General features: G+C 39.0%; 1 protein-coding gene across 2 annotated transcripts in view; it reads left to right on the top strand.

Annotated features, from left to right (window-relative positions):
* LOC101832618 (NXPE family member 2) overlaps positions 1-25,936 on the top strand; it is a 53,583-nt gene extending 27,647 nt beyond the window's left edge. For both annotated transcript variants that reach the window (XM_005069283.4, XM_021226777.2), the window contains 4 exons: positions 16,588-17,330; positions 21,203-21,261; positions 24,139-24,354; positions 24,916-25,936. In XM_005069283.4, coding sequence (XP_005069340.2) covers positions 16,588-17,330; positions 21,203-21,261; positions 24,139-24,354; positions 24,916-25,451 — 1,554 coding nt within the window. In that variant the 3' untranslated portion in view covers positions 25,452-25,936. The remainder of the gene's footprint in view (positions 1-16,587; positions 17,331-21,202; positions 21,262-24,138; positions 24,355-24,915) is intronic.
* The last annotated feature ends 1,789 nt before the right edge of the window (positions 25,937-27,725 follow it).

Raw genomic sequence — 27,725 nt, 5'->3', positions numbered from 1 at the left:
GGGTGTTTCTGTATAAGATGGGCTCACATTGAATTTGGGGGAAGGATCATTAGGACTCTTTCTGAAGCCTCAGGAGCACTACTGTAGCTGATATTGTTTTACCCTCGGTATCTTAATTATCCAGTCCAGCTGAGATCTCTGTTACACGAAGAGAAATTCTGAAGTCCCCAGTCTGACAATAACTCCTTTGTCTTTGAAGTATAGATATCAACATTTATTATTACAAAGATACATTTTGTAAGCCAGCAATGAGAAGAAATTAGCATTTTTGGAGCCTTTCTAGTAAAACTTGTGAAGCTTCAGGCTTTGAGGGCAGCTGGCTTTGGAATGAAAGACATCCTCCCTCATAGTGGTTTTCCTCCTCCCGTTTTCAGAGGGGTCAAGGCTCTTTCTGTCTCTCCCACCCTCTGCACCCCACTGAGGACAGTTATTTTTTCTATCACTTGTTTCCCCACAGCTGTGGCAATCCCTTTAGCATCCTCTTCTGCTTCTGTGGGCTCTCTTTGGAGAGCTAAGTTCTTACCCGCCCAGAGAAATGTACTCCTCCCCAGGGCCAAGCCTGTTGACTGGCTTCCTCTCTTGCCTGTAATCATTTGCTGTGGGCTGTTTGGACTGTCTTTATTTTAATCACTATGTTGAAAATGCCAAAGGCCAAAATGAAAAGTTGACTACCTGCATGTATGTGGAGATCTCACTGTTTGCTTTTGTATCCTCTTCTCAATGTCAGGGTGGATTGACTGATGAAATGTATTAAGTATTGGTAAAACCCAACTTGACAACTTCTAAAAATAACATTTATTTATAGTAACTCAACCATGCACACAATTGTACTTTAAATTTTTTTCATGTATCTTTTTGGCAACTTTTTTGGACCTTCTGCAGTATGCTTAAGATTTCTGGTTTTGCTCTTAATTCCTTCTGTTTCCTTTTGGAACAGTTCTTTACTTTAGAACAAAACTAGTTTACTACCTCACACTCTTCCATCTACATGCATTTTTTACACAAAAATATATTTCATACTTACAACTTTTTATATATCTTTTCTCATTCTATGTTTCCTTTTTGTCTGTCTTAACTTTTTTTGTTACAGAACTGAGCAAACCTTTTAGTATAATGTAACTTTATATTCCGATGAAAACAGGAAGTGGAAACACAAGAGGCTTGAGCATTGCACCTTAAATATCTAAGGGTTGGTAAAACACGATAGCGGTTTGGAGAAACTTCTGTTTTCTCTTGAGAACAGATTTTAATGAATTCTTTGTTAAGGATTTGAGCCCCCTTGAAATAGGCCTTAGAAACTGCCTTTAGGAAAGGGTATTGACCCTTCACTTGGGTCCACAATGCAACCCGAAGTGAGATGAAAATCTGGTGTCCAGGAAGAGGACAAAACTTGAACAGCAATGGGGATGTTTTCTGGGTCAAGAGAGAGGCTGGAGAATGTCAAACACAAATCAGCTATCCCTAAAGGGTTTTGGATTCTAGAACACCCTGCCTGATTAGGTTCACTCACCTGGGTATCACCCAGAGCTGGATACATGGAAAAATTCTTGAGGAGTTATCAATCATATGTGGAAGAGAGTTGCTTATAATGTCAAGGATCAGCTCTTGCCACATTCCATGTGGCTTGGGCCCAGGAACCCTGGCTAGGGGCACTGTGGGAATGAAGAAAGGACAGACATATAGACACCACACAATGAAGCTGGGATCAGGTAGGCCTCTCTCACTGCTGCCATTACCACGACTCTTACTGCTATTGGTATAGCATGTTTATTAGGTAGAGCATGGGAGAGGGGTTAGCTTGTCTTGGTAGAAGATCTCTGTAGATCAGTTCTCAGGTTGCAAAAACCCAGGAGGAGGAAGCTGTGGTTGCTAGTCTTTGTACACATCAACCAGTCTCTCATAAACACTCATACTCCCAAGGAAATCTTTACCATCCCTCTTGAGCCTGGCCAATGTAAGTGATGGCTTTATCAATTACCATAGGTCAATTAGTTTTAGAATCCTCTACAGGCCAGGCTAAGGCCATGTCAAAATATACATTCGATCAGGACTTCACTCACAGTGGGTTTTCTCCACTCCCCCTACAGGTTCTTAGGGTAGCTCTCAAGGGTGTCCTAGTTTCAGAAAACAAAAGCAAAGGAAGCAACATAAGATGCAAACCCAAAATGCAGAGCATAGCAGAGTGGGAGAGGGAGTCAAGGAACCTCACAATCGTGCTTTAGAGTTAGTGTTCGTGTGGGTCACTGGGAAAGATGCAGGGGGCAGGAGCCACAGCCCCAACCTGCAGCCTCCTACACACTGGGTTCTTTTCAGAGACCTCTATTTTAGACAAAGTCAGAATCCATGGCTTTACAGCAGAAAAGAATTTGGGGATGAGTCAGTATGAAGCAGAATGGTGTTTCAGCCCAGGAATTACCAGAAAGGGGAATAGCACTGTAGTGACCAGTCCCCTATTTTAGCAGCCATAATAGGCTAACATGTGCTTGCATGACCTTGCCGCTGCTGTCCTGGTCACTAGGAGGTCAGATGCCATCCTCGTGGCAAGGAACCAATCAGAAGTTAGCTGGCAGGGCTGTGCTTTAAGGACAAGCACAACAGTGACATGCAGAACATAGCAACCGCCCTGGGAGGGCCTATGGGCCATAACAACCAGTTGACCAATCAACACAAGGCGGGTCACCCAAACCTGGAAGCGCACCAATTCTGAGACTGTTTCGTACCCCTAGACACTCCCCTTATGCTGCCCTTTAAGATCCCTGCCTCGAGGTTGCTTGGGGTCTTCAGCCATTCGCCATGGTGGCGGGGTGAAGGGCCTGAGCTAATGGGGTTAGCTCGTTAAACAACTACAATAACAGACTCTTTGCTTTTGCATTGAAATGGGCTTCTTGGTGATTTGGGGGTTCAGAATTTGGGCACAAGAGCACACACCCCAGTTGGGCATGGGCTTCTCAAGAGGGAGTTAAAGGATTTCACAATATTTTAATTGTAAAATTAAAAACCAAACTTAAAGAAAGTAGAATTACCATAATCTCCTTGGTGTCCTTTTACCTCATCAGGTCTTCAGGATGGAAATGCCTTCAGTCTCCCTAAATTTCAATGGTCAGTGACCAAGACAGATTCTTTTTGATTTCCCAGATCTGCTCTGAGGCTTCCTATGCCAGGTGTCTCCAAGCAGACCCCTATGGGGACAGAGTTTTCTCAAAGTTCCCCAGACCCCTATGTATAGTTGTACACATTTTAACCACCTAGTCCTTCTCAGTCCTGTTACCATGGCTCCATTAGTAGGTGAATGGTTCCAACACTACTTGTTGGGCCAAGGAAACTTCTGAACAAAAGTTTCAGGGTGGCTTAAGAATTTTCCCGAACTGTAGCATTTGCAAAGAGACTGAATTAGTCTCCAAAACAGGGCTTTCCCTTATAGGCTGAGGATCTGGTTCCAGAAAGGAAGAAAGCATGCCTAGGATGAAGTGTCATTGCTCACTGGTCCCTCCTAAAAGGAACTGAGTAGCAAAAGCCCAAGGGCCTTCAAGCAAATGATCCTATCTGGTCATTAATTCTGCAATCAAATGCGGTAGATCTGCATGTAGGTGAGTAAAAAGCCAAAAAGAAACAAGAGAGTAAATTCAATATATTTGCAGCAGATAAGGGAAGCAGCAGGCTATTTGCAAAGCAATGCTCTCTCTCAATAAAATAATCATGAGGATTTTATAAGGGAACCATAAACACATTTCTATAGGATATCACAGGTAAGGCTGGGCACATTACTGAGCAAGCTCATATAAAGATATAGATCATGTGTTTAGAAAGGAAAGGGTAGATATGAACATCTGTTGGCATGCTTAATCCAAGGCTTCTTCAAAGGTCAGAGGGCTAGGGAGATGTGATATATGGTTGGTAAAGTGCTTACCATGCAAACATGAGGACCTGAGTTTGGTTCCTCAAAACTCATTTTTAAAAAAAGAAAAAGAAGCATGGTGTGACAACATGCACTTGTAATACCAGAGCTGGAGAAGTCTGTGTGTTTCAGGGAGACAGAGAGACTGTTTCAAAGAGTAAGGCGAAGAGCAATTGAGGGAGACCCTTGACATTACCTTCTACCCTTCACATGCACCTGCATCTACATATGTATGCATACATGAATATGTACAGAATATTTACACACACACACACACACACACACACACACACACAAGTCAGGGTGACTTGGTGACTTTAGCTGGTGCACTGTTTTCCCAATATGGCTTTGTTGGGGGAACAAAAGGGAAGAAAGAATAGCTTTGAAGGCATAGGCATTCATTATCTTTTAATGGCACTGTAGCTTCAAAAAGGACCAGCTCATTGAGCAATTAATGAATTGATAGTAAATTTGATTGACTGTGGCAAGTGAAGATTTGGGACTAATCAGGCACTATGTATGAGGTTTGTATAACTTCACAGATGGTGATATCATTTATTGAGGTAAAGTAGAAGGAATAATATTGGAGGGCAAAAGATACATTTAGATATGAATGTTTACCTTTAGGGTCTTTTAAAGTCACCCAAGTAGAGGTGTTCCTTTGATACACAATTGAATATGCAAGTCTGCTGCTGAAAAATACATGATTAAAAAATAATCTTTAAACATTAGACTCTAAAGACAGTTGAATTTGTGGAAATCTGAGACACAGGTGAGCTGTAGAGTAAGAACAAACTGTTGTTAATGAGATAAAAAGTGAGCCCTAAGTCAAAGAATGGGTGGTGGCAGAGAACTCTCATGACACTCAACTTGTGGGAGGGTGGAGTGAGCAAAAGAATATGATAGTGGTTAAAGGAGATAAGGTGTTCAAATATTGGAGATACCTAAAGACAAGTGGGATGACTCAATCAGTGTAAAGGTTTCTTTTGCCAAACCTGATGATGTGAGTTCCATCCCAAAGACCCACATGGAGAGAAGAGAAACTAATTCCCTAAAGTTGTTCTCTGAATTTCATGTATGTAGAGATATTTGAATAGATTTAAAATCTTATGGAAGTAATATTATGGATATAATAGAAGGAAATATAAGATAGAAAGGAAAATATACAGCTAGATTTAAGTTATGGAAGAGAACAGAAAAAGATTTCTAATAGTAGTATTGCTATAGGTCTAAAAGGGTTAGACACAAAGACATGTAGGCACTGAAGGATCTACAGCTATGGGTACTGTAGTAAAGAGAAGCTTTTTCCTTGAGAGAAGCCTTCCTGCGAGCCTGGTTCTAGTGTCGCATCAGTTCCAAATAAACACACAGGAGGCTATATTAATTATGAAGCTGTTGGCCTTGCTTGTTTCTTACTGGCTAGCTCTGACTTAAATAATTACCCCATAATTGTTAATCTAAGTCTGTCTCTTACCAGAGAATAGTTCCGGGCTTCCTACCCCATGGCGTTACATCTTGACTCCTGTGTTTCTCCTACCGAGTCCTCCTGGACTCCTAGTCCCACCTATCTAGATTCCCTATTGGCCAGCAGTACTTTATTGACAAATGCACAGGTCTTTCCCCCAACAAATAGTCTACCTGGAGAATATCAGAACCTTTAGTGATGAAGATTAGGAGTCAAATTCTTAAAAATGATTAACTAATAGGAAACAGGGTGATAAAATAATAAAGGGGGAGATTACGTAGTGATTGGTCTGCTTAAGGCAGATGTATTGAGCTGTGTGAAACAGTTTAGGATCTTTGAAACAAAAGGTACAAAGGAACATATAAGAACCAGCAACATTGCTATGTATGAACTACAAACTATTCAGTAAAGAAATCAAGACAACAATCTCATGTGCAGAAGCATCAGAAACAATGACATATTTAAGGCTATATTAAACTACATAGATAAAAGATGAGCAAACTAAAAACTGTAAATCATTAATGAAAGGAGCTGAAGAAGGTACAACGAATAGAAAAATAGAATGAATGTTAAAGTTTCCATATGACCGAAAACAATGTACAAATTCAATGTAATTTTAATACCTATCAGAATTCCAAAGATATTTTGATAGACATATAAAAATCTGTAAAATTTGCAAGTATCATTAAAATCCCTGAAGTATCTGAGATAACAAAAGCTGGGAACATTTAAGCATCTGTTCTTAAATCTACAACAAAATAAGTCATCAAAATAGAATAGGAAGCAGAAACAAATCCATACATTTATTGCCAATTGTTCTCTTATAAAAATGCCAAGAACATACAGTGGAAGAAGTACAGTGTCGGGAAAACTCGAAATCTATGCATAAGAATGTAAGTGGACCTCTTTCAGCATCATGCACAAAATGCATGCAAAGTGAAGCAATGACTTAGAGGCCAGATTTGAAGTTATACAACACTAGGAGCAACAGGGGGAGTTTCTTGATATTGTTATTGGCAAATATTTTTGTATATAACTCCAAAGGAATATGAAATAGGAGCAAAGCTAAGACAAATGGGATGGCACCGTACATCTATGAAGCCAAAGAAACAATTCACAGAACACAGAAGTAGTGTACAAAGTGGGGAAATATTTGCAAGCTGTACATTGGATAGAAAGGATCATAACTACATGTATAAGAAACTCAAACTCAGTGCAAGAAAATAAGCCATGCTATTAGAAAATGCATAGAGTGCAGGACTAGAGCTCTTTAAAAGGAAAAAAAATGAATGACAAACAGGCAGATAAACCCTCAACACATGTAATCATCAGAAGAACATCAATTAAAACTATGATTATATTGGTCATTATACAAAGGATTAAAGTTGGGTGAAGGTGAGGATGAGGCACAAGAGGAATCTTGTGTACTATTTGTGAGATGATAAGCTAGCTCACACATGATCGGAACTATGAAGATTCCTTAAAAACTTAAAATAGGGGCTGGAGAGATGGTATAATGATTAAAGTTATTTGCTGCTCTTGCAGAGGACTTGAGCTAGGCTCCCACCACACACATTGGGCAACTCATAATCAGATGTAACTCTAGCTCTAAAGGATTCAACACTCTTCTGGCTTCCAGGGGCATCTGAGCTCATTCATATATGCTACAAATAATTAAAACTAAAGTAAATCTTTCAAAATTAAAAATAGAATTACTATGTGATTCAGCAATTACACTTTTGGGTAATTTCATAACAGCCAATGTCAACCTAAACATCCATAAGCCTATATATTACACACACACACACACACACACACACACACACACACACACACACCCCTTAAAAATGGGAGACATGCCAAGTGAAACAAGACAGATCTAGAAAGACAAACACTGTCTCATCTCACTTTGTAAGTGAAAATTTTCTCTTCTTTTTAAAAATTTAAGTTAGAAACAAGTTTGTTTCACGTGTCAATCCCAGCTCCCTCTCCATCACCTCCTCCCTATCCCTCCCCAAAAGGCCCCCAAGTCCCCCACCCAATCTCCACTCCAATCCCCAGGGAGGGTGAGGCCTTCATTGGTGGATCTCCAGAGTCTGCCATGACATCTAGGGTAGGGTCTAGGCCCTTCTTCAAGGGTCCAGGCTGAGAGAGCATCCCTTATTGTGGGATGGGCACTCAAAGTCTATTTGTACACCAGGGATAAATACCACCCAAGGCCCCATTGCTTACCTAGGCCTCCTCACTGACACCCACATTCAGGGGTCTGGGGCAGTCCCATGCTTTCCACACAGCCATTAATCTGGGGTCCAAGAGCTCCCCCTTGTTCAGGTCAACTGTTTCTGTGGGTTAAACCAGCCCAGTCTTAACTCCTTTGCCCATCAGTTCTCCCTTTCTGACACTGGATTCCAAGAGTTTAGTTCAGTGTTTATCTGCTTTAATCAGTCGCTGGACGAAGGTTCTGTTTCCCAGACTCTCTGGCAATGGGATTGTATGCTGGCACTCCCCTGATTCATCTCTAAAATCCATAAATGAGTGAGTACATACCATGTTTCTCTTTTTGTGATTGGGTTACCTCACTCAGGATGGTTTCTTCTAGTGCCATCCATTTGGCTGCAAATTTCAAGATTCCATTGGTTTTTTTTTTCTGCTGAATAGTACTCCATTGTGTAAATGTACCACATGTTTTCTTCCACTCTTCAGCTGAGGGGCATCTAGGTTGCTTCCAGGTTCTGGCTATTACAAATAATGCTGTTATGAACATAGTTGAACAGAAATCCTTGTTGTATGAATGTGCATCTTTTGATTATATGCCTAAGAGTGGAATTGCTGGGTCTTGTGGTAGACTGATTCCCATTTTCCTGAGGAATCTCTATACTGATTTCCAAAGTGGCTGTACAAGTTTCCACTTCCACCAGCGGTGAACAAGTGTTCCCCTTTCTCCGCATAAGCTGTAAAGGTTCAGCATAACTGTCATTGGAGTTTTTGATTTTAGCCATTCTAACAGGAGTAAGATGGTATCTCAGAGTTGTTTTGATTTGCATTTCCCGGATGGCTAGGGATGTTGAGTGCTTTCTCAAGTGTCTCTCAGCCATTTTAGAATCCTCTACTGAGAATTTTCTATGTAGTTCTGTACCCCACTTTTTGATTGGATCCTATGGTGTTTTGAGTTCTTTGTAAATTTTGGAGATCAGCCCTCTGTCAGATGTGGGGTTAGTGAATATCTTTTCCCAACCTGTGTGGTGCCTTTTTGTCTTGCTGACTGTGTCCTTTGCCTTACAGAAGCTTCTTAGTTTCAGGAAGTCTCATTTATTAATTGTCGATCTTAGTGTCTGCGCTATTGGAGTTATGTTCAGGAAGCGGTCTCCTGTACCAATTCATTCAAGGGTGCCTCCCACTTTCTCTTCTAACAGGTTCAGTATGGCTGGATTTATGTTCAGGTCTTTGATCCATTTGGATTTAAGTTTTGTGCATCGTGAAATCATGCCAGGACCATTTGTTGAAGATGATTTCTTTTTTTTTTCCATTGTATAATTTTAGCTTCTTTGTCAAAGATCAGGTGTTCATATGTGTATGGGCTAATGTTGGGGTGTTCAATTCAATTCCATTGGTCTATCTGTCTATTTCTGTGCTAATACCAAGCTGTTTTCAGGACTATAGCTCTGTAATACAGCTTGAAGTCAGGGATGGTGATGCCTCTGGATGTTGCCTTGTTGAACAGGGTTGTTTTGGCCATCCTGGGTCTTTTGTTTTTCCATATAAAGTTGAGAATTGTTCTTTCAATGTCTGTGAAGAATTGTGCTGGGATTTTAATGGGGATTGCATTAAATCTGTATATTGCTTTTGGTAAGATTGCCATTTTTACTATGTTGATCCTACCTATCCAAGAGCATGAGAGATCTTTCCATTTTCTGGTGTCTTCTTTGATTTCTTTCTTTAAAGACTCAAAGTTCTTGTGATACAGGTCTTTTGCTTGTTTGGTTAGCGTTACCCCAAGGTATTTTATGTTGTTTGTGGCTATTGTAAAGGGCGATATTTCTCTGATTCCTTTTTCAGCCCGTTTATCATCTGTATATAGTAGGGCTACTGATTTTCTTGAGTTGATCTTGTATCCTGCCATTTTTCTGAAAGTATTTATCAGCTGAAGGAGTTCCCTGATAGAGTTTTTGGGTCACTTATGTAAACAACCATATCATCTGCAAATAGTGAAAGTTTGACCTCTTCCTTCCAATTTGTATCTCCTTGATCTCTTTTTGTTGTAGTATTGCTCTAGCTAGAACTTCAAGTACAATATTGAAGAGATATGGAGAGAGTGGACAGCCTTGTCTTGTTCCTGATTTTAGAGGAATCATGTTGAGTTTCTGCCTATTTAGTTTGATGTTGGTTGTTGGCTTGCTGTATATAGCTTTTATTATGTTAAGGTAAGTTCCTGTTATTCCTGATCTCTCCAAGACCTTTATCATGAAGGGATGTTGGATTTTGTCAAAGGTTTTTTTCAGCATCTAGTGAGATGATCATGTGATTTTTGTTTCTCAGCTTGTTTATATGGTGGATTACACTGATGGATTGTTGTATGTTGAACCATCCCTGCACACCTGGGATGAAGCCTATTGGTCATGGTGGATGATTTTTCTGATGTGTTCTTAGATCTGATTTGCCAGTATTTTACTGAGTATTTTTGCATCGGTGTTCATGAGGGATGCTGGTCTGAAGTTCTCTTTCTTAGTTGTGTCTTCATGTGGCTTGGGTATCAAGGTTATTGAAGCCTCCTAGAAAGAGTTTGGCAAAGACTCTTCTACTTCTATTGTGTGGAATACTTTAAGAAGAATTGGTATAAGTGTTCTTTGAATTTCTGTGTTGAGTGAAGCCTTTTCCTTGCCAGCCGCTTTGGTTTTTCTCCACCAGTCGCCTGGGCTCTGCCACGTTGTAGTCCCCAAATAACACACAAGACACTGTATTAATTATGAAGCTGTTGGCTGTTTGCTTGATTTCTTACTGGCTATCTCTGACTTAAGTATTTACTTCATAATTGTTAATCTAAGTATTTCTCTTACCGGAGAAAGGGTCTGGACTTCTTACCCCTATGGCAGCTACATTGTAACTCTCTGTGTTTCTCCTTCCTAGAGTCCTCCTGGAATCCTAGTCCCACATGTCTTGCTTCCCTATTGGCCAACAGTGCTTTATTCCACAACCAATAAGAGACAGATTTACAGAATGGCATCTCCCATCATCTCCTCTTTTCTGTCTAAATAAAAAGAAAGGTCTTAACTTTAACATAGTCAAATCACATATAACAGAACAGCTATCAAGCAAGAACACAGTTACAATATTTTGTTCCTTAACATTTAGTAAGATTTAAAGAAAGTATCATCTATCCTATCTTTGTGAGTCTAAAGTCTTATATGTAGCTTATCTTTTATCATAACTAAGGAAAACTATGATTATAACTATCTGTCTTCAACTCTATCAAAGACCACAGAAGCATAATATATAAACACTAGGACTGAGAGAGACATCTCGCTTCCTGGACAGTCACCCGAAGTTCTTCTGTAATGTTGGGGCATCCATCTTCAGCCCATAGGCCACAGTGTGTCTGGAAGACTTCTCAGAAAAGCAGGAAATTTCAAGCTGTACATCTGCATTGGCAGTCCGTCAGTCATTTTTCTGATTACTGCAGAAAGTCTGTCAGACTCTTCCATGAAGCACAAACCCTGAAGGACTGTTTGAGTTCAGCCGTCACTTTTCTGTTGGCCGTGCATGTCCAGTTTATGCAGCAACAGTCAAACAGTCTAGGCAAGAGCAGTTTCTTGCCCAAATGGCTAATCTTGCCATGTTGAAAGCAAACTCCATAACGAGCTTCTTCGATGCTCATCTTCCTCTCAGATATAACTGATGTGCCATGAGCAGACATTTCTCATTGTCAAGAAAAACCCTAAACCATTTTAAATGCCATTTTCTGAAGGTCTTTGAAAGGTTTGAAGACTATCTATCTCAAATATATCTCTGTATATCTAGAAAACCTAACTAACCTAACTATAAGTTCTGACTATTATAAGTAACTATCTATAGTCTGTAGTTATGCATTATGTTTTAAAAGATTAGTATAAACACAATACTTAATCAAGAGGAGAAATATACATATTACAAAATTGACCTTGAATTTGTATCAATAAATGAAAAACCATACCAATACAAAGTACTCTTTTCCATACCATAATTCTGCACTGAGGTCATATGACCCTGGGCTTTTTTTTTGATTGGGAGACTTTTGATGACTGCTTCTATATCATTAGGGGTTATAGGTCTATTTAAATTGCTTATCTATTCTTGATTTAATTTTGACAAGTGATATCTATCCAGAAAATTGTGTGGAGTACAGGTTTTCAAAGTATGACATGATGATTCTCTGGATTTCCTCAGTGTCTGTTGTTATGTCCCCCTTTTCATTTGTGATTTTTTTTAATTTCCATGTTCACATTCTGCCATCTGGTAAGTTTGGATAAAGGTTTGTCTATCTTGTTGATTTTTTCAAAGAGCTCTTACATTAATTTTTTGTATTGTTTTCCTAGTTTCTTCTTTATTGATTTCAGCCCTCAATTTGATTATTTCCTGGCATCTACTCCTCCTGGGTGAGTTTGCTTCTTTTTGTTCTAGAGCTTTCAGTTGTGCTGTTAACTCTCTAATGTAACTATTCTCCGGTTTCTTCATGTGGGTACTTAGTGCTATGAACTTCCCTCGTGGCACTGTTTTCAAAGTGTCCCATATGTTTGGGTATGTTGTGTCTTCATTCTCATTGAATTCTAGGAAGTCTTTAATTTCTTTTTTTATTTATTCTTTGACCCAAGAATGGTGCAATTGTGCATTATTCAATTTCCATGATTTTGTAGGCTTTCTGCAATTTGTGTTGTTGAATTCTAATTTTAAAGCATGATGGTCTGATAAGATGCATGGAGTTATTCCATTTTTTTTCCTGTTGAGGTGTGATATGTTGCCAAGTATGTGGTCGATTTTTGAGAAGGTTCCATGTGGTGCTGAGAAGAAGGTATATTCTTTTTAATGTGGATGAAATGTTCTATAGATGTCTGTTTATCCCAATTGGGTCATAACTTTTATTAGTTCCTTTGCTTTTTTTTAAGTTTCTGTCTGGTAGCCCTGTCTAGTGGTGAGAGTGGGGTATTGAAGTCTCCCACTATAAGTGTGTGGGGCTTTATATGTGATTTTTAGTAATGTTTCCTTTATGAATGTGAATGCCTTTGTACTTGGGGCATAGATGCTTAGAACTGAAACCTCATCTTGGTGGATTTCTCCTGTGATGAGTATGAAATGACCTCCTTCATCTCTTTTGATTGATTTTATTTTAAAATCTAATTTGTTACGTATTAGGATTGCTACCCCACTTGTTTCTTGGGCCCATTTGATTAGAAAATCTTTTCCTAATCCTTAACTCTGAGGTAATGTCTGTCTTTGAGGCTGAAGTGTGTTTCTTGTATGCAGCAGAAGGATGGGTTCTGTCGTTGAATCCATTCTTTTAGCCTGTGTCTTTTTATAGGTGAGTTAAGACCATTAAGGGATATTAATGACCATTGATTGCTCATTCTTGTTTGTTTTGGAATGGTTGATTGTGGTGGAATTATATGTGGATTTCCACCTCTTTTTTCTTTTGGCTGTTGGTAAGGTGGGACTATCTACTGCCTAAGATTTTCAGGTTGTAGTTAACTCCCTTGGGTTGGAATTTTCCTTCCAGAACTTTCTGTAGGGCTGGGTTAGTGGATACATATTGTTTAAATCTGGTTTCGTTATTGAATATCTTGTTTTCTCCATTTATAGTGATTAAAAAGCTTTGCTGGGTATAGCAGTCTGGGCTGGCATTCGTGGTCTCATAGTGTTGTTAGAGTATCTATCCAGGACCTTCTGGCTTTCAGAGTTTCCATGAAGAAGTCAGGTGTGATTCTGATAGGTTTGCCTTTGTATGTTACTTTGGCCTTTTTCTTTGTTGCTCTTAATATCCTTTCTTTATTCTGTATGTTCGGGTTTTTTAACTGTTATGTTGCGAGGGGACTTCCTTTTGTGGTTCACTCTATTTGGTTTGGTGTTCTGTAGGCTTCTTGTATTTTCATTGGCATGTCTTTCTTTCAGTTGGGAAAGTTTCTTCTATGATTTTGTTGAATATGTTTTCTGCCCCTTTGAGGTAGTTTTCTTCATCTTCTTCTTTACCGCAAGAGAAATTTTAAAAAACCTAACTTAGATATAGAAAGTAGAATGGCTGTGAGCCAGGACTACAACCAAGATGCTAATGGGGATGAGGAGACTTTGGTCATAGAGTACAAAGTATCTACACAAATACATTCCAGAGAGTCAGTTTTCTAGCAGGTAACCAGATAACAATGATATATTGTGTAACTGAAATAGTTAAGAAAGATTTTAAATGTTCTTACAAAAACAATAAATGAGAGATGATGGATATGTTAGTTTTCTTGATTTAATTATCTCTCAGCATATACATATATCAAAACATCACATTATCCATTATCAACATACACATACCTTTTGCCAATTAAAAACAGTGAATTATTTTTAAATGTTTTTGCTACCTCAGTAAACTTTAAGCAATCAATCTTCACCTCCCTCTCTCTAGGAAACCATTCTTAACTGTCCCAGGCAAATTTGTTGCAATCTCTTTTCTGTGTCCATGGGGTCTTTGTATATTTTTTAAAATTGCTTCTTATAGAGTAAGTTTACATGTCATTTTCTGTACATTGGCTTCCTGAGAAAATTGTTGTAAACAACATTTTTGCATCTTCCTTTTGTAATATTAGCAATAGTTAATTATATTATTATTGAGATCGATTAAAATATTATATCATCTTTATTTTAATAGCCAGTAGAGTAAACTTATTTTGGCAAGCATACTTTACAAATTGCCTTTTGCCTCTTACATTTTAGTGTGTTTGTGCATGCGGCAGTGGGATGACAGCTTGTGGGAAACAGTTCTGTCCTTGCACAGTGGGCTCTCTGGGGCTCGAACTCAGTTGTCAGCAAGTGCCTACACTTGTCTGGCCATCTTGCTAGTACAGATAGACCTTTTAATACACACAGCTGAATCTAAATGGCTGAAAGAACCCAATATCTAAAAATAGAATTTAATATTTAAAAATGAAACTATGAAGGAACAAAGATTAAAAACAAATCATGAAAGAGTTGTTCAAAGCTTCAAATATGAATATTAATTTTTTCTAAAAATGTTAAACAATTTTAGAAAAGGAACAATATTTTCTGTAAAACTGAGAGACTGCCATTGAGAAGATAGTGGGGAAAGGTGCTTGCTGCACAAACTGGATGACCCGAGTTCAACCCAGGAAATCTACTTGAAAGAGGAATGAGGGAACTGCCTCCAGGAAGTTGTCTTCTGACCTCTGCATGCCTCAGATACTCTTCATACACAAACTATTATATCAAATTGAAAATGTCAAAAAAAAAAACCAAACCCCAAAACCCAAACCCTGAAGGGACGACATGTTAAAATGGCTATCATAAGACAATTTTATATCAACTGAGAAATAAAGAATTACAATTTAAATGAAAAAATTAGATGCAGAAAATAGACAATTTAAAAGAGAAAACGTACCAGTAAAACAGTATTTAAATAAAATAAATTTGAAACACACTGATATTAGAATTAGTATAATTCTATACAGCAGCAAAATTCTGACTTCATCTGTTAAATCTTCAAGTAGTTGTGTTGACAATACTCCAAAACTAACCAAGAAATGTTTAAGCTGATGGCTTTTGGGAGGGAGATTTAGTCTTCTGAGATATGTGAGAATAATCCCCTTCTCTGACTGAGCATGCTGCCATCCAAAGTCATCAAAGATGATGTCTGCATGGTTCTTTCAACCAGGCAGCTATCTAATTCTATGATATCCATGATGTCATACAATTATTTTTACACAATTACTTTGTACCAGAACTATTTGAAAACATGAAATAACACGTTGAGGCTACCAAAAAGCAAAACTCAAATAAACCATTGGACAAACACAGTAGATTTTAACCTGCTGTCGCGGGGACCCATTGGGTAAATATATGCCTCTGGAGGCAGGAGAGACTCCTGGAACCTCAAAGGATGGGTAACTGGGGGTTACATTTTCTTTCCATTAATTCATTATCCATATGCATACAGTGCCATTTAATGACTGGTAAGTAAATATTTCATTCAATCAAGTCTTTCTCTTGGCATTCTAGAAAACGGTCATTAGTTATAACCTTCTAATTTGTTTGCTATAATGACCGATGAGACAGGTGTAGCATGAAAGTTCATCTTACATGTTCCTGGTGACAATTTAAAGATTTACCTTTGGACATATTTGGCAGCTGGGCTTGGTGGCTCATGCCTTTAATCCTGGTATCTGGGAGGCAGAGGCAGGCAGATAGCTGTGAGTTTGAGTCAGCCTGGTCTATAGAGTGACTTGCAGGACAGCCAAGGCTACACAGAGAAACCCTGTCTCAGAAAAAGAAAGAACATATTTGGCAGTCAAAAATGTCACCTTCATTGACTGGTTGGTACTTACTTCAATAATGTGTGAATGTGTAATTTCATTCCCAGGAACCCTCCATAAAGAGGTAATGATATGCATCGAAAAACTGGGAAATATCCAAGTGTTATATAAAATATCAAGTAAATATATTTCAGCTGTTTAATGTCATAGGGCCATGGCTCATGGTGTTTTCTTGATGGGCTGCAACAAAGTTAACAAAAATAAATATCACAAAAATTATTCAGCAATCAAATAGGTATAGTATATTGTCCAGGTGCAAAAAAAATGTTAAGACTACAGTGCTGTAAAATAAAATTTAGGCAAGAATATAATTTTAAATATTTGCTTTGTTTTCCAGATTTTGTATAATATAGTGAGAAGATTTTTCACAATGAAAAGATAGATGAAGGGATGGGAAGGTTAAAATCTTAGATTCAACAATGAAATACATATTTATTATACCTACTTAATGTTAAGCCAATGAATGATTCCAAAAGAAAGCATCTGCCGGCAGCAGTAGTCATACTATGTGGAAATCAATTCCTCTCATTCCCTAACTGAAAGCGAATTAGAATTGATTTCTAACAGGTAACCTCATCATACTGAAAGGTATAAAATGGGTCATCCTAATTTATATTGAAAGCAAGCTTTCTTAACTGCTGTTAGTAAATGTGTTCTTTTCAATACTTCAGTTTTTGCTTCACATTAACAACCCTATCAACCTGAGACGATGGCACATCTTCAAGGATTTGTTGCACTCCGAAAGGCGGCTTCAGAACACCACATCAGCCTCACCAGTAGAGGCAGACCTGATGATGGTCACAGAGATCCTGGAGAAGCTAAACCGGCAGATCCCACCCAGACCCTTCACCCACCTCAACACCACCACCAGCGCCAAAGAGAGCAGAGCCACCATCCTCAACCCTCGGGGCACATACTGCATAGGCGACCAACTGGATGTCCTGCTGGTAGCCAAGGACTACTTTGGTCACAAGAAGAAGTATGGTGGGGACTTCCTGAGGGCCAGGATATTTTCTCCAGCCCTGAAGGCTGGCGCTTCTGGAAAGGTGACAGACTTCAACAATGGCACCTATGTTGTCAGCTTCACTCTGTTCTGGGAAGGCCCAGTCTCCCCGTCTATCCTACTCATGCATCCCAGTGAAGGGGTGTCAGCTCTCTGGAGAGCTAGGAACCAAGGCTATGACAGAATCATCTTCACTGGCCAGTTTCTTAACGGCACCTCCCCTGTCTTCACTGAATGTAGCCTGACCTTAAACGCAAATACTGAGCAGTGTCAATACCTGGATGCTCGGGATCATGAAGCCTTCTACTGCATAAAGCCTACACATGTTCCCTGCGAGGCCCTGACGCACATGAGAACCAATAATAATAATGTCTCCTACCTCAGTCTTAAGGAACATCTCCTTTTCCGGAGGTAAACATTAAGGGCTACCAAAAGGTAGACTTTGGATCTGACCAAACTGTTGAATACATTACTTTGACTAATCAAACTGTCATGTTGGTGTTGACTAAGTTATAACTAGGTCCAAACTCCAGAGGTAGCTTAGCTGGCATTCTGGGTTACCTCTGGGACCATCGGCTGAAAGGAATACAGCCGGAAAGTGCCTAACACAGTGTAATCATCTTGTTTTCCACGGTGAATGGTAATTCCAGATTCAGTAATTCTTTTTTATGTGCCAGTATTGCCTGTAACATAATCATGAAATGCTGTCCCACATACTATTAATTAAATGAGTAGGATCATTACTCATTTACTCTACCCTTTAATCCAACCAATCATTAAATCCTATAAATTGTACCTCTGAACTGTCTCCTGAACCCACTCATTTCTGTCAGTCACTGTTGCCTCTCTCTTGGATGAGCTCTCATCAGAATTCATTTAGACTGTGTCAGTGATCTCAGGGGCTGCTCTCTGTGCTCTCATTCATGTTCTAAAATGCATATATATGTATATACATATATATTAATATATTAACTCTTCTATGCTCAAGAGCGTTGCTATGGCTGTACAGCTCTAAGAATGAACTCAGACTCTAACCTGTTTATAGCTTCTTCTTTAACTTTCATGCTGTTTTCCTTTCTGCCAGTCAAGCTGAATATTTATTTCACCATTTGCAGTTCTAAGCCTTGGCTTAGCTGCTGTTGTTTCCAGGAAGTGTTTTGTGTCACAAGGAGAAGGGCTCTAGTCCTGTCTTCCAATAGCGTGCTGTTCTTTCCCAATATGACATTATACTGTTCATGTTCTGAGAAGCAAGAATTGTGGGAATATATTTTCCATGTCCATTCATCCATTCATTCAGTCAGTCTATAAATAGCACTTTCTGTGTCCCACGCAGAGTTCTAGGGAATGGTCATTCTCGTGAGACAGAAAGACAATGAACAAGTAAGGGAATCTGTAGCAGGAAACCCAAATGTGACATTGACACTATTTTAAAATAATAATCCGGTCAGACTCTGGGCCCCATGTCTCCATGATCACGTTTCCCCTTCAACCCTTTTTCAACTTCATTTCTTATTTTTCTCATCAAGGTCTGGAAAAAAAATCCCTTTACCTTATTTTTGGCCAAAGAGGTTGGTCTTTTCCAAATAAAAATTTTACTAATAAGTAATAAAATAAGGCCTGTCTAGAGCAGCAACCCAAATGAAATAAAGGGGGCAAGCCATGTGAGCATGGGGGAAAATATTCTCAAGAGAGGGAGGGGCATCCAGGGCCAGAGCATGCTGGGGACTTCAGGAACTGTTAGTAGGGCAGGCCGAACCCCAGAAGTCACCTGTGGGGCAGGGAGCCACTGAGAGCCACAGACTTAGTTCAGTGACACTTAGAGGGTCTCCGTGACTGCGTTGAAGGAAAGAACAAGTGAATGTAACCTGAAAATGATAGAATGGGTTTTTTTCCCTCAGAAACTTGAATGTGTGTTCCTCAGACCAGATTCGAGTGGTTCCCAGGCTGAACTGATGACTTATTTTAAGAGCCTTTATGTCCATAGTCTGGGAACTGCTGCTGTTGGAAGGCCTTGTTTTCATGATATGTGTCCAGGAGAGCAAACTGGACAGAATAGAGCCCTGGAAATTCAAGTTCAAATGTGACAATTGACTCTTTCTTTAAACAAGACTCCCTTTTTCTCCCTCCCTCACCTTCACTTGATACTCCCCCCCTCCCAAAAGCATGGAAAAACCCGCACCTTTATCTTATAGGTCAGCTAAAAGAGGCTGGGCCTTCTCAAATATTTTTTTAATTTGAAAAAATGATTATTAATGCGACTGGAGAGATGACTCAGTGGTGAAGAGCAGTTAATGCTCATCAGAGGACTTGGGCTCATGTCTCAGCACCCACAAGGTGGCTTACAACCATCTAGAATTTCGGATCCAGGAATCCAATGTTATCTGCTGGCCTCCACGGACACAAACATACATGTAGGCAAAGCACACACACACACACACACACACACACACACACACACACACACACACACACATACAATAAAGCAAAAGTTAAAATTGCAAACTGAAAATTTAAAAAGCCAAGTGACCGTGAGGACATAGGACGAGCTCTTTTTTGTCTTGGCTATCCCAGAACCATCTCTTATTCCCAGAGTAGGGGTCATTTGTGTGTAATTCCTGTCTTTCTCACTTAGTACATCTCAAGCTCTCTTAAGGTAGACTTCATCAAGCCTAGATAGGAAAACCCATCCTGGCACAGTCTCCTGGTTATGTCTCAGAGTTCCCAAGTGACTTGCAAGCCTATATCTAATATTACAGGTTTTTTTTTAAAAAAAGACACATTGAAATGAACAAATTTATATAAACAATATATATTTTAACCATAATTTTAAGATGCTATCAAATTTGGCCTTTGGAACCAAATTGACAAGGTGGCCAAGTCTTGTTCTCTTACTATATTTAACCTTCCTTGGGCTAGATGAAGGATAATACATGCTGGACTGTAATAGACATTATTCTCACTTGGCCAGAAAACCCCTTTCTTGGGATTTGAGCAACACCCTTTCAGTGTTGGAAAACATCACCTTTGTCTTCTTTGTGGGATTCTGCAGCTCTGGTTCTGCAATTCCTACCTTCCCTCAGCTCTGGCTCTGCAGAGTCCTACCTGCCAGAAGCTAAAATTCATTCTTTTTCAAACAAACTTGATTTCATGAGATACAGTCATCAGTTACCTGGAGGTGGTTCTTATTAGGCTAGACATTTGGAATATTGGAGAAAATGAGAGTGAGCTCATTCCCACTCTCAAAGATATATCAGACCATGGAAGGCAGACTCCTGGTAGACTTGGGAAGGTGAAAAGGGAGTGAGGATGAAGCTGGAGAGGTAGATATGTTTAGGAGGCTGTATGTGGCCTGGTCTTTATTCTATAGACCATTGAGGAAAAATCATATAAAGGTTTTATATAGGATAATAAAATAGGCTGGGCTCAACCAAAGGATCAGAAAGGTAATATAATAACTTAGGTTACTGCTGCCAAAGTGATATCCTTGAACCAGTAGCTTCAGCTTCACCCAAGAAGTGAAAAAAAAACAAGTTTTATTTTTTTTAATTTATTTTTGCCTTATATACATTGTTGTTTTTGCCTATATGTATGTCTCTGTGAGGGTGTCAGATCTTGGAGTTAGGCAGTTGTGAGCTGCCTTGTGGGCCCTGGGAATTGAACCCGGGTCTTCTGGAAGAGTGGTCAATACTCTTAACCACTGAGCAATCTCTCCAGTCCCAAAAACCAAGTTCTTAAAGTTGAACTGAATCAGAAGTTCTGAGAGTGAGGCTCTTCAATGGGAGAAGTGCTATCCCAGAACAAGGTTGGTGAGGCCCTGGATTACTACAGGTGGCAAAGGTAAAGAAGGTAGTTGGCATTAGACAATTATACAGAAGTGCCAAAACCTGGGATATTGTGACATAGTGTTGTGGCCTTCAAATATGTTGGGTCACATTTCTGTCCTGGGATTCATGAAGCATCAAGTGGGCCATCCTTGACAGCTAAAATTAGAGGCTGAGGAGACAGAGAGCTAGCTACCTAGACAGATACATAGATACATAGATAGATTTGGTTGATTGAAAATAGATAAGTGACACCATGGATTTGCAGATTTCCTCACCGTCAGCAGAGAAACCATGTCCTAAAAGAATGACCCATTAATTTCATCAGAATGCCTTAAGTGTATCAAAAATAACAGCAGTCTCTTGCTGAGAATTAAGAGTCCGTCAACCCATCTAAAGCAGAGACTCATTCTTAAAGATCTGGACAGATGTTAGGCTAACTTATTTTCTCATTTCTTGAAGGTTCAACATGGCAGTTGAAATGGTGAAGAATTTGACCATCACAGTCTCACCATGTAACAGTAAGTCCAGTGAGCTCTTGGTATGGTATTCACAGCTTGCTAATTAACAACTGCCTTGTTTTGAGACATCTTGATTCTACCTTAAAAACATTTTGAGCTCTTGTTTTCTGGGACAAATGAGCTACTCTGTTTTGTCTTGTTTTGTTTTTTGAGACAGGTTTTACCTATGTAGCCTTGACTGTCCTGGAACTCATTCTGTAGACCAGGTTGGCCTTGATCTCATTGAGATCTGCCTCTTGAGTGCTGGCTATGCTGTATCTTAAAGATCGGATTTTATGTTTGGAAAATATTTTTAAATTTTTAAATAGATTTATTTTACTTTATATGTTTTATTTATTTATTTATGATTTCATTTTGTTTTATGTGCATTGGTGTCTTAACTACATGTGTGTCTGTGTGAGGGTGTTGGATCACCTGTAACTAGAGTTACAGACAGTTGTGAGCTGCCATGTGGGTGCTAGGAATTGAACCCAGGTCCTCTGGAAGAGCAGCCAGTGCTCTTGACTACTGAGCCATCTCTCCAGCCCAACTTTGTGTGTTTTTCCTGCATGTATGCATGTGTGTACAATACCAGAAGAGGACATCGGATCTCTTGGAACTAGAAGATGGTTGTGTGCTGTCATGTGGTTGCTGGAATTGAACCCAGGTTGTCTGCAAGAGGATCAAATTCCCTTAACCACTCAAAAAATATTTTCATGGCAAATTTCATCATGATTAAGATATAAAAATCTAGGGAATTGTAGTTGTCCCTACTCAAAATGTTCAGACTCTATGCATTTACACTGAGGGCTATCCTCCAAAGTCAACAGTTGGGTGCTGGTACTGTGCTAAAGAATTTCCAAAGAGCTGAAAAAACCAGGCTATTTCTCCCTTGGATTCTAATTTTCCCTTTCAGTCAAATAATTTCCCTTAAGATTCTATGAACTAGCAATTTCTGTGACTCACCTGTTATCACATGGACTTCTGTGGCTGGTATCAAGTTAGCTCATAAAGTGATTCTGTTGCCTTGGAATTCAAGTGAATTTCAGCAAAGCTAATGGCTTCTATACCAATCAATAGGTATATATTGACCTATTACCCCCTCTTCATTCACTCAGCAAATATTCAGTAAGGGAGGACTTACAGTATAGAAGTAATTGTGCTAAATCTTGGGGAGAGCATAGATGGAAATAAACCATAGGTCCAGATCTGCTGTTCAGTCTGTGAGAGAGACTTCTCTACTTGGACATCCACTAGCCATGATCAATTTTTTCTTTTTATTCTTTTTTATTTAGAAACAATCATTTTACATATCAATTCCCCCATCTCCCCATGCCCTCTACCAATCCCCCAACCCACCTATTCCCCAAGGACAGTGAAACCTTCCGTGGGGGATCAACAAAGTCTGTCACATTATTTTGGGGAGGGCCTAGGCCCTCCTCTGCACATCTGGGATTAAATAGTATCACTCCATAGGGAATGGGCTCCTAAAGTCCATTTGTACAGTAGGGATAAATACTGATCATGACCAATTTTTATATGAAAGAAAGTTCTGAGACGAGGCAACTCCAGTTGCCACCATAGATGAGATCACATCTCATTTTTTGCCTTGACAGTGATGTCTATTAAAATCAGAAGTTTCTCACAAAATAATGCCAGCCCGTTGTTGTCATTATCATCATCACTGCATTAATAATTATTAGAGTCACTAACATATCTGATATATGTAATTTAATATGGGTAAATGTAAGTTCCCAAACGTATTCCCTCAACCCCAGAGATGGAAGTAGATAATGAAAATATGATTTTCAGGTAGCAAATATAAAGTTTCCTATTCTAGTTTCATCTGTTCCTGTGACAAACACCATGACCAAAAGCAACTTAGGTGAGGAAGGTTCATTTGGCTTACACCTCTAGGTTCCAGTCTATCTTTGAGAGAAGAGAGGGCAGGAACTAAAGTAGGAACCTGGAATCAGGCCTGCTTAACATTCTGCAAAGTATTACCCCTGACCAAGGAACTCACTCCTCATCCAAGGACGTACAGCCTGAGCTATGGCGGAATCTGCTTGCTAGCTTTCATACACAGCCCAGGACCATCTGTCCATGGAATGGTGGCACCCACTGTGGACTGGTCCCTCCTATATCACTTAATAATGAAGGGAATCCTACACAGACGTGCCCACAGGCTAATAAGATCCCAGTGACTCCTCAGTTGAGACTCCCCTTCTCAGGTGATTTTACTCTGTGTCAAGTTGATAGTTAAAGCTAACTAGTCACCTACCTGGGTGGAGCACACAGTATGAGTTGATGAAGACAACTTAGGCTGTGTCAGTAGTGGAGTGTTAAGAACAAGGAGATCACTGTCCTGTTACTTCTCCACAGAAGGCAGATCACAGTGAGAATATTATGTCTAGTCTTAGACACCAGGGAATAAAAGGGTTATTATTATTAAGCAGAGAATATAATTTTGGCACAAACAGTGTATGTAAGCTCTTTCTTGAGTTAACAGCTTGAGAATAAGGAGACTTGAAGTTTCACCAAGGCTAATGTAATTGTTGAAATATTCATCTGGGTTTCTGAGCCCTGTTTACAGTTTCTTCCCAACTTAGGTTTGCTGTCTCGACTCTAAATGGCTCTGGGAACAAGGAAATACTACAGAAGCTCAAGAGAAAACAGATCCTTGCTCTACAAAGAACTACCTACTGAGAACTTTTTATTCATCCCTTGAACATGATTTCATTAAATAAATATTTGTAGAAGAAAGGGAGGCAGACATAGAGAAGAAACAAGGATGGGAGAAAAAGAGGGAGAGGAGGATGAGGGGTGTATTTTAAATATTTAAAATAGTTTGTGATAGTAAAAATTACTGAGTCTGGAATTTTTATTTTGTATTTCTAGGGATTGAAACCAAGAAAAGGAAATGTCAAATTGGAATGAAGACTCCTTTCCCCAGTGGCTATACTTTCAAAGGAAAGTGGATTTCAACATTTTGCCAGCAGAATATGTTCAGTGACATAAAAGATATAAATAACTGCTTGACAAGAAAACTGATTTACCTCATGGGTGATTCCACACTGCGCCAGTGGGTGTACTACCTAAATAAAGTTGTGAAAAGTATGTTTTATTTTTAGTTTGAAATTACAGTCAACTGTTAAGGAGTTTTAAGTAATAACAATTAGAATTCTTTGTTCTCCTCTGATCTTTATTTTATTACTACTTCCAATATGCCAACCTTTTGGTTTAGGCTGTTTTTATTTTTATGAAAGTTTTATTAATTCTTTTTATTTATTCTATGGAATACACACACACACACACACACACACACACACACACACACACACACACACTCTGGAAATCTAACCTGGGTCCTCTGGAAGAACAACCAGGGCTCTTAATTGCTGAGTCACCTTTCTAGCCCCAGGCTTTAAGTTTTAATAAAAGTTATATTTTAGTTATTTAGTCATAGATACTAGCACTATCTTTTCTATTCATGTATTCTGATGCAAATGTCAAAATTTTGTGAAGGTTTTAAGTCATTTGACAGAAATGCTCTGCCTTGTAAAAATAGCAATTGTTTAGTTAAAACTCATCATGGTCAAAGTTTTGCAGATTGTGTACATTTTAAAATATGCTACTTCTTTTTGTTAAGAGATTTGTTGATTTGTTTCCCATCAGCTCTAACATTTTTTGACGATCATGGAACTGGAATGTTTCACACTCATGTACTTCTGGATACTAACCGACATATTTTGGTACAATGGAAAAAACACGGCCATCCCTTTGTTACTAAAAAGCTGTTCTCAGTGAAAGATGACAACTATATCCCACGGGAAATTGACCAGGTGGCAGGAGACAGCGGCACAGCAATTGTCATTAGTTTTGGCCAACACTTCAGACCCTTTCCCATCAACATTTTCATCCGTAGGGCCATCAACGTCAAAAAGGCCATAGAGAGACTGTTCCTACGAAGCCCGGACACCAAGGTGATAATTAAAACCGAAAATATCAGAGAAGTAAATGAAAATGCAGAGATATTCAGTGACTTCCATGGCAGCATTCAGAATCTTATTTTAAGAGACATTTTCAGGGATCTTAATGTGGGTATTATTGATGCTTGGGACATGACAATTGCATATCGCAGTGAGGATGTCCACCCACCTAACAGCGTGATTGAAAGTCAGATTGCCATGTTCTTAAACTACATTTGCTAGAGGTTCTTAAGGTGTAGAAAACATCTCTAGCCCTCTCTACTCTTGTTCTCTCCAATCTCAAATGTACCACATAGACAACACAATCTATGTGTAGATGGAAGTTTCTGTTCCGCCCGGCCCAACAGCCATTAGTCACAAATAAATACACAGAAGTTTATATTAATTTAAAATTGTTTGACCAGTGGCTCAGGCTTCTTATTGTCTAGCTCTCTCTTAATTATTAGGTTACAAAGAAAAGTGACTGCTGAACAAGGTTCTTACTTCATCAAAAATTCTGCCAGACATTCTGAGCCTATAGGCTAAAGAGGGATGCCCCAACATTACAGAAGTCTGTAAGTCTATAGTCTAGAGTCTATACCTTCTGGGGTCTTTGATGGAGTTGAAGACAGATAGTTATGGCTTTCCTTAGTTATGATAAAAGATAAGTTACATATAAAACTTTAGACTCGCAAAGATAGGATAGATGATAGAATATTTTCTTTAAATTTTGCCTAGTGTTAGTGAACTAAATATTGTTAACTATAGTTCTTGCTTGATAACTGTTTTGTTACATATACTTTTACAATGTTAAAGTTAAAAACCTTCCTTTTTATTTAGACAGAAAAGAGGAGATGATGAGGGATGTCCTTCTGTATGCTATGAATATATGTTTCTCTTATTGGTTGATGAATAAAGCTGTTTTGGCCAATGCAAAGGCAGGGTTTAGGCAGGCAGGAAATCAAAACAGGGATAGAGAAAGGCAGTAGAGGGAATTAGGGAGACACCATGAAGCTACCAGGAAGGTAGGACACCCAAGCATTCTCTGGTACGCCAAGACCATGTGAAGATACATAGATTAGTAGAAATAGGTTAGCAATTAAGAGAGAGCTAGCCAATAGGCTGAGCCATCAGCCAAACAGTTTAGAGTTAATATAAACCTCTGTGTGTTTATTTGGGACTAAATGGCTGCTGGACCCGGCAGGACAGAAACTTCCATTTACATTTATGAATAAATGAATATTGAGAATTGTAATTAAATGTACATAGCATAAAATTTACCCTTCAAACCATTTTTTATCCTACAAGTGACTGGTGCTAAATGAAGTCCTATGCCATACCACTATCATTATAATCCATTTTTGGATCATTTTCTTCATCCCAAATAGAAATAGCAAACCTATTAATTAAATAACCACTCACCACTTTCCTTGACTCAGAGCCCCCGACATCTACAACTATACTTTCTGCTTCTGTAAAAGTGACTTTTTAGACACCTCATATAAATGAAATAATAAAATTCATGTGAATTTGGGTCTGGCTTATTTTGCTTAGCACAATGTCTTTAAGGTTCACCCATGTCAAATGCATGAGAATGTACTCCCTTTTAAAGAGTGAATATAGTTTCTTTCTGTGTATGTATTGCACTTTGTTTTTGTGTTTATTTGTTGATGAACATTTAATTTGTTTTTGTCTTTTGGGCATTGTCTATCACAAGGCTGTGAAGAGGGATATGTATTTAAAGGGGTGTTTCCACTTCTCAGCTTGATGTTTACATAGCAAATCACTACTATCATTTATTTATTTATTTATTTATTTATGGTTTTTTTGAGACAGGATTTCTCTGTACCTTTGGAGCCTGTCCTGGAACTTGCTTTGTAGACCAGAGTGGCCTCAAACTCACTGAGAACCACCTCCCTCTGCCTCCAGAGTGCTGGGATTAAATGTTCTTTTATTATTTATGTGTATTTGTGAGTGTGTCTGTTAGTGAACATCAGGTGTGTTTGGAAATGCCTGCAGAGGCCAGAAGAGAGCTTCAGGTCCTCTGGAGCTGGAGCTACAGGTTGTGACTTGTCCAAGATGGATTCTGGGAACTGAACTCTGGTTCTCTGAAAGAGTGAGAAGTGCTCTTAACCCTTGACTCACCCCTCTAGCCACCATTATTCTTACTTTGAAGGAATGTGCAGCCCAGAAACACATAGCTTAAGTGATCTGTTCAGAGAAAATGTAATGCATAGAGGAAAAATTCTCAGGACCATGAGAGCGTCATCTTGCTTAGAAAAATTCCTTAAGATTTGATAACCAGCTGTTGCTTAGATTCCCCTGTGATTTAGTAGCCATAATCCAAAGCCCACAGACTCACTGAGTAAAATCAACTTTGCTTCTGATTCTAGCTGACCTAAGAAGTCTAATAGGGGAGTCCCTCCAGGGACCTCAGAAAGACTTTATAAGCTTCATCCTAGAATCTTTCTCTTGGCAGAAAACATAATTGTCTACTTCTCAAGACTTGGTATATTT

The sequence above is a fragment of the Mesocricetus auratus genome, unplaced genomic scaffold (assembly GCF_017639785.1).
Source record: "Mesocricetus auratus isolate SY011 unplaced genomic scaffold, BCM_Maur_2.0 Super-Scaffold_100022, whole genome shotgun sequence".
NCBI lineage: Eukaryota > Metazoa > Chordata > Mammalia > Rodentia > Cricetidae > Mesocricetus > Mesocricetus auratus.
The sequence above is the reverse complement of the archived record's forward strand: the minus strand, read 5'-3'. Positions and strand labels throughout refer to the sequence as shown.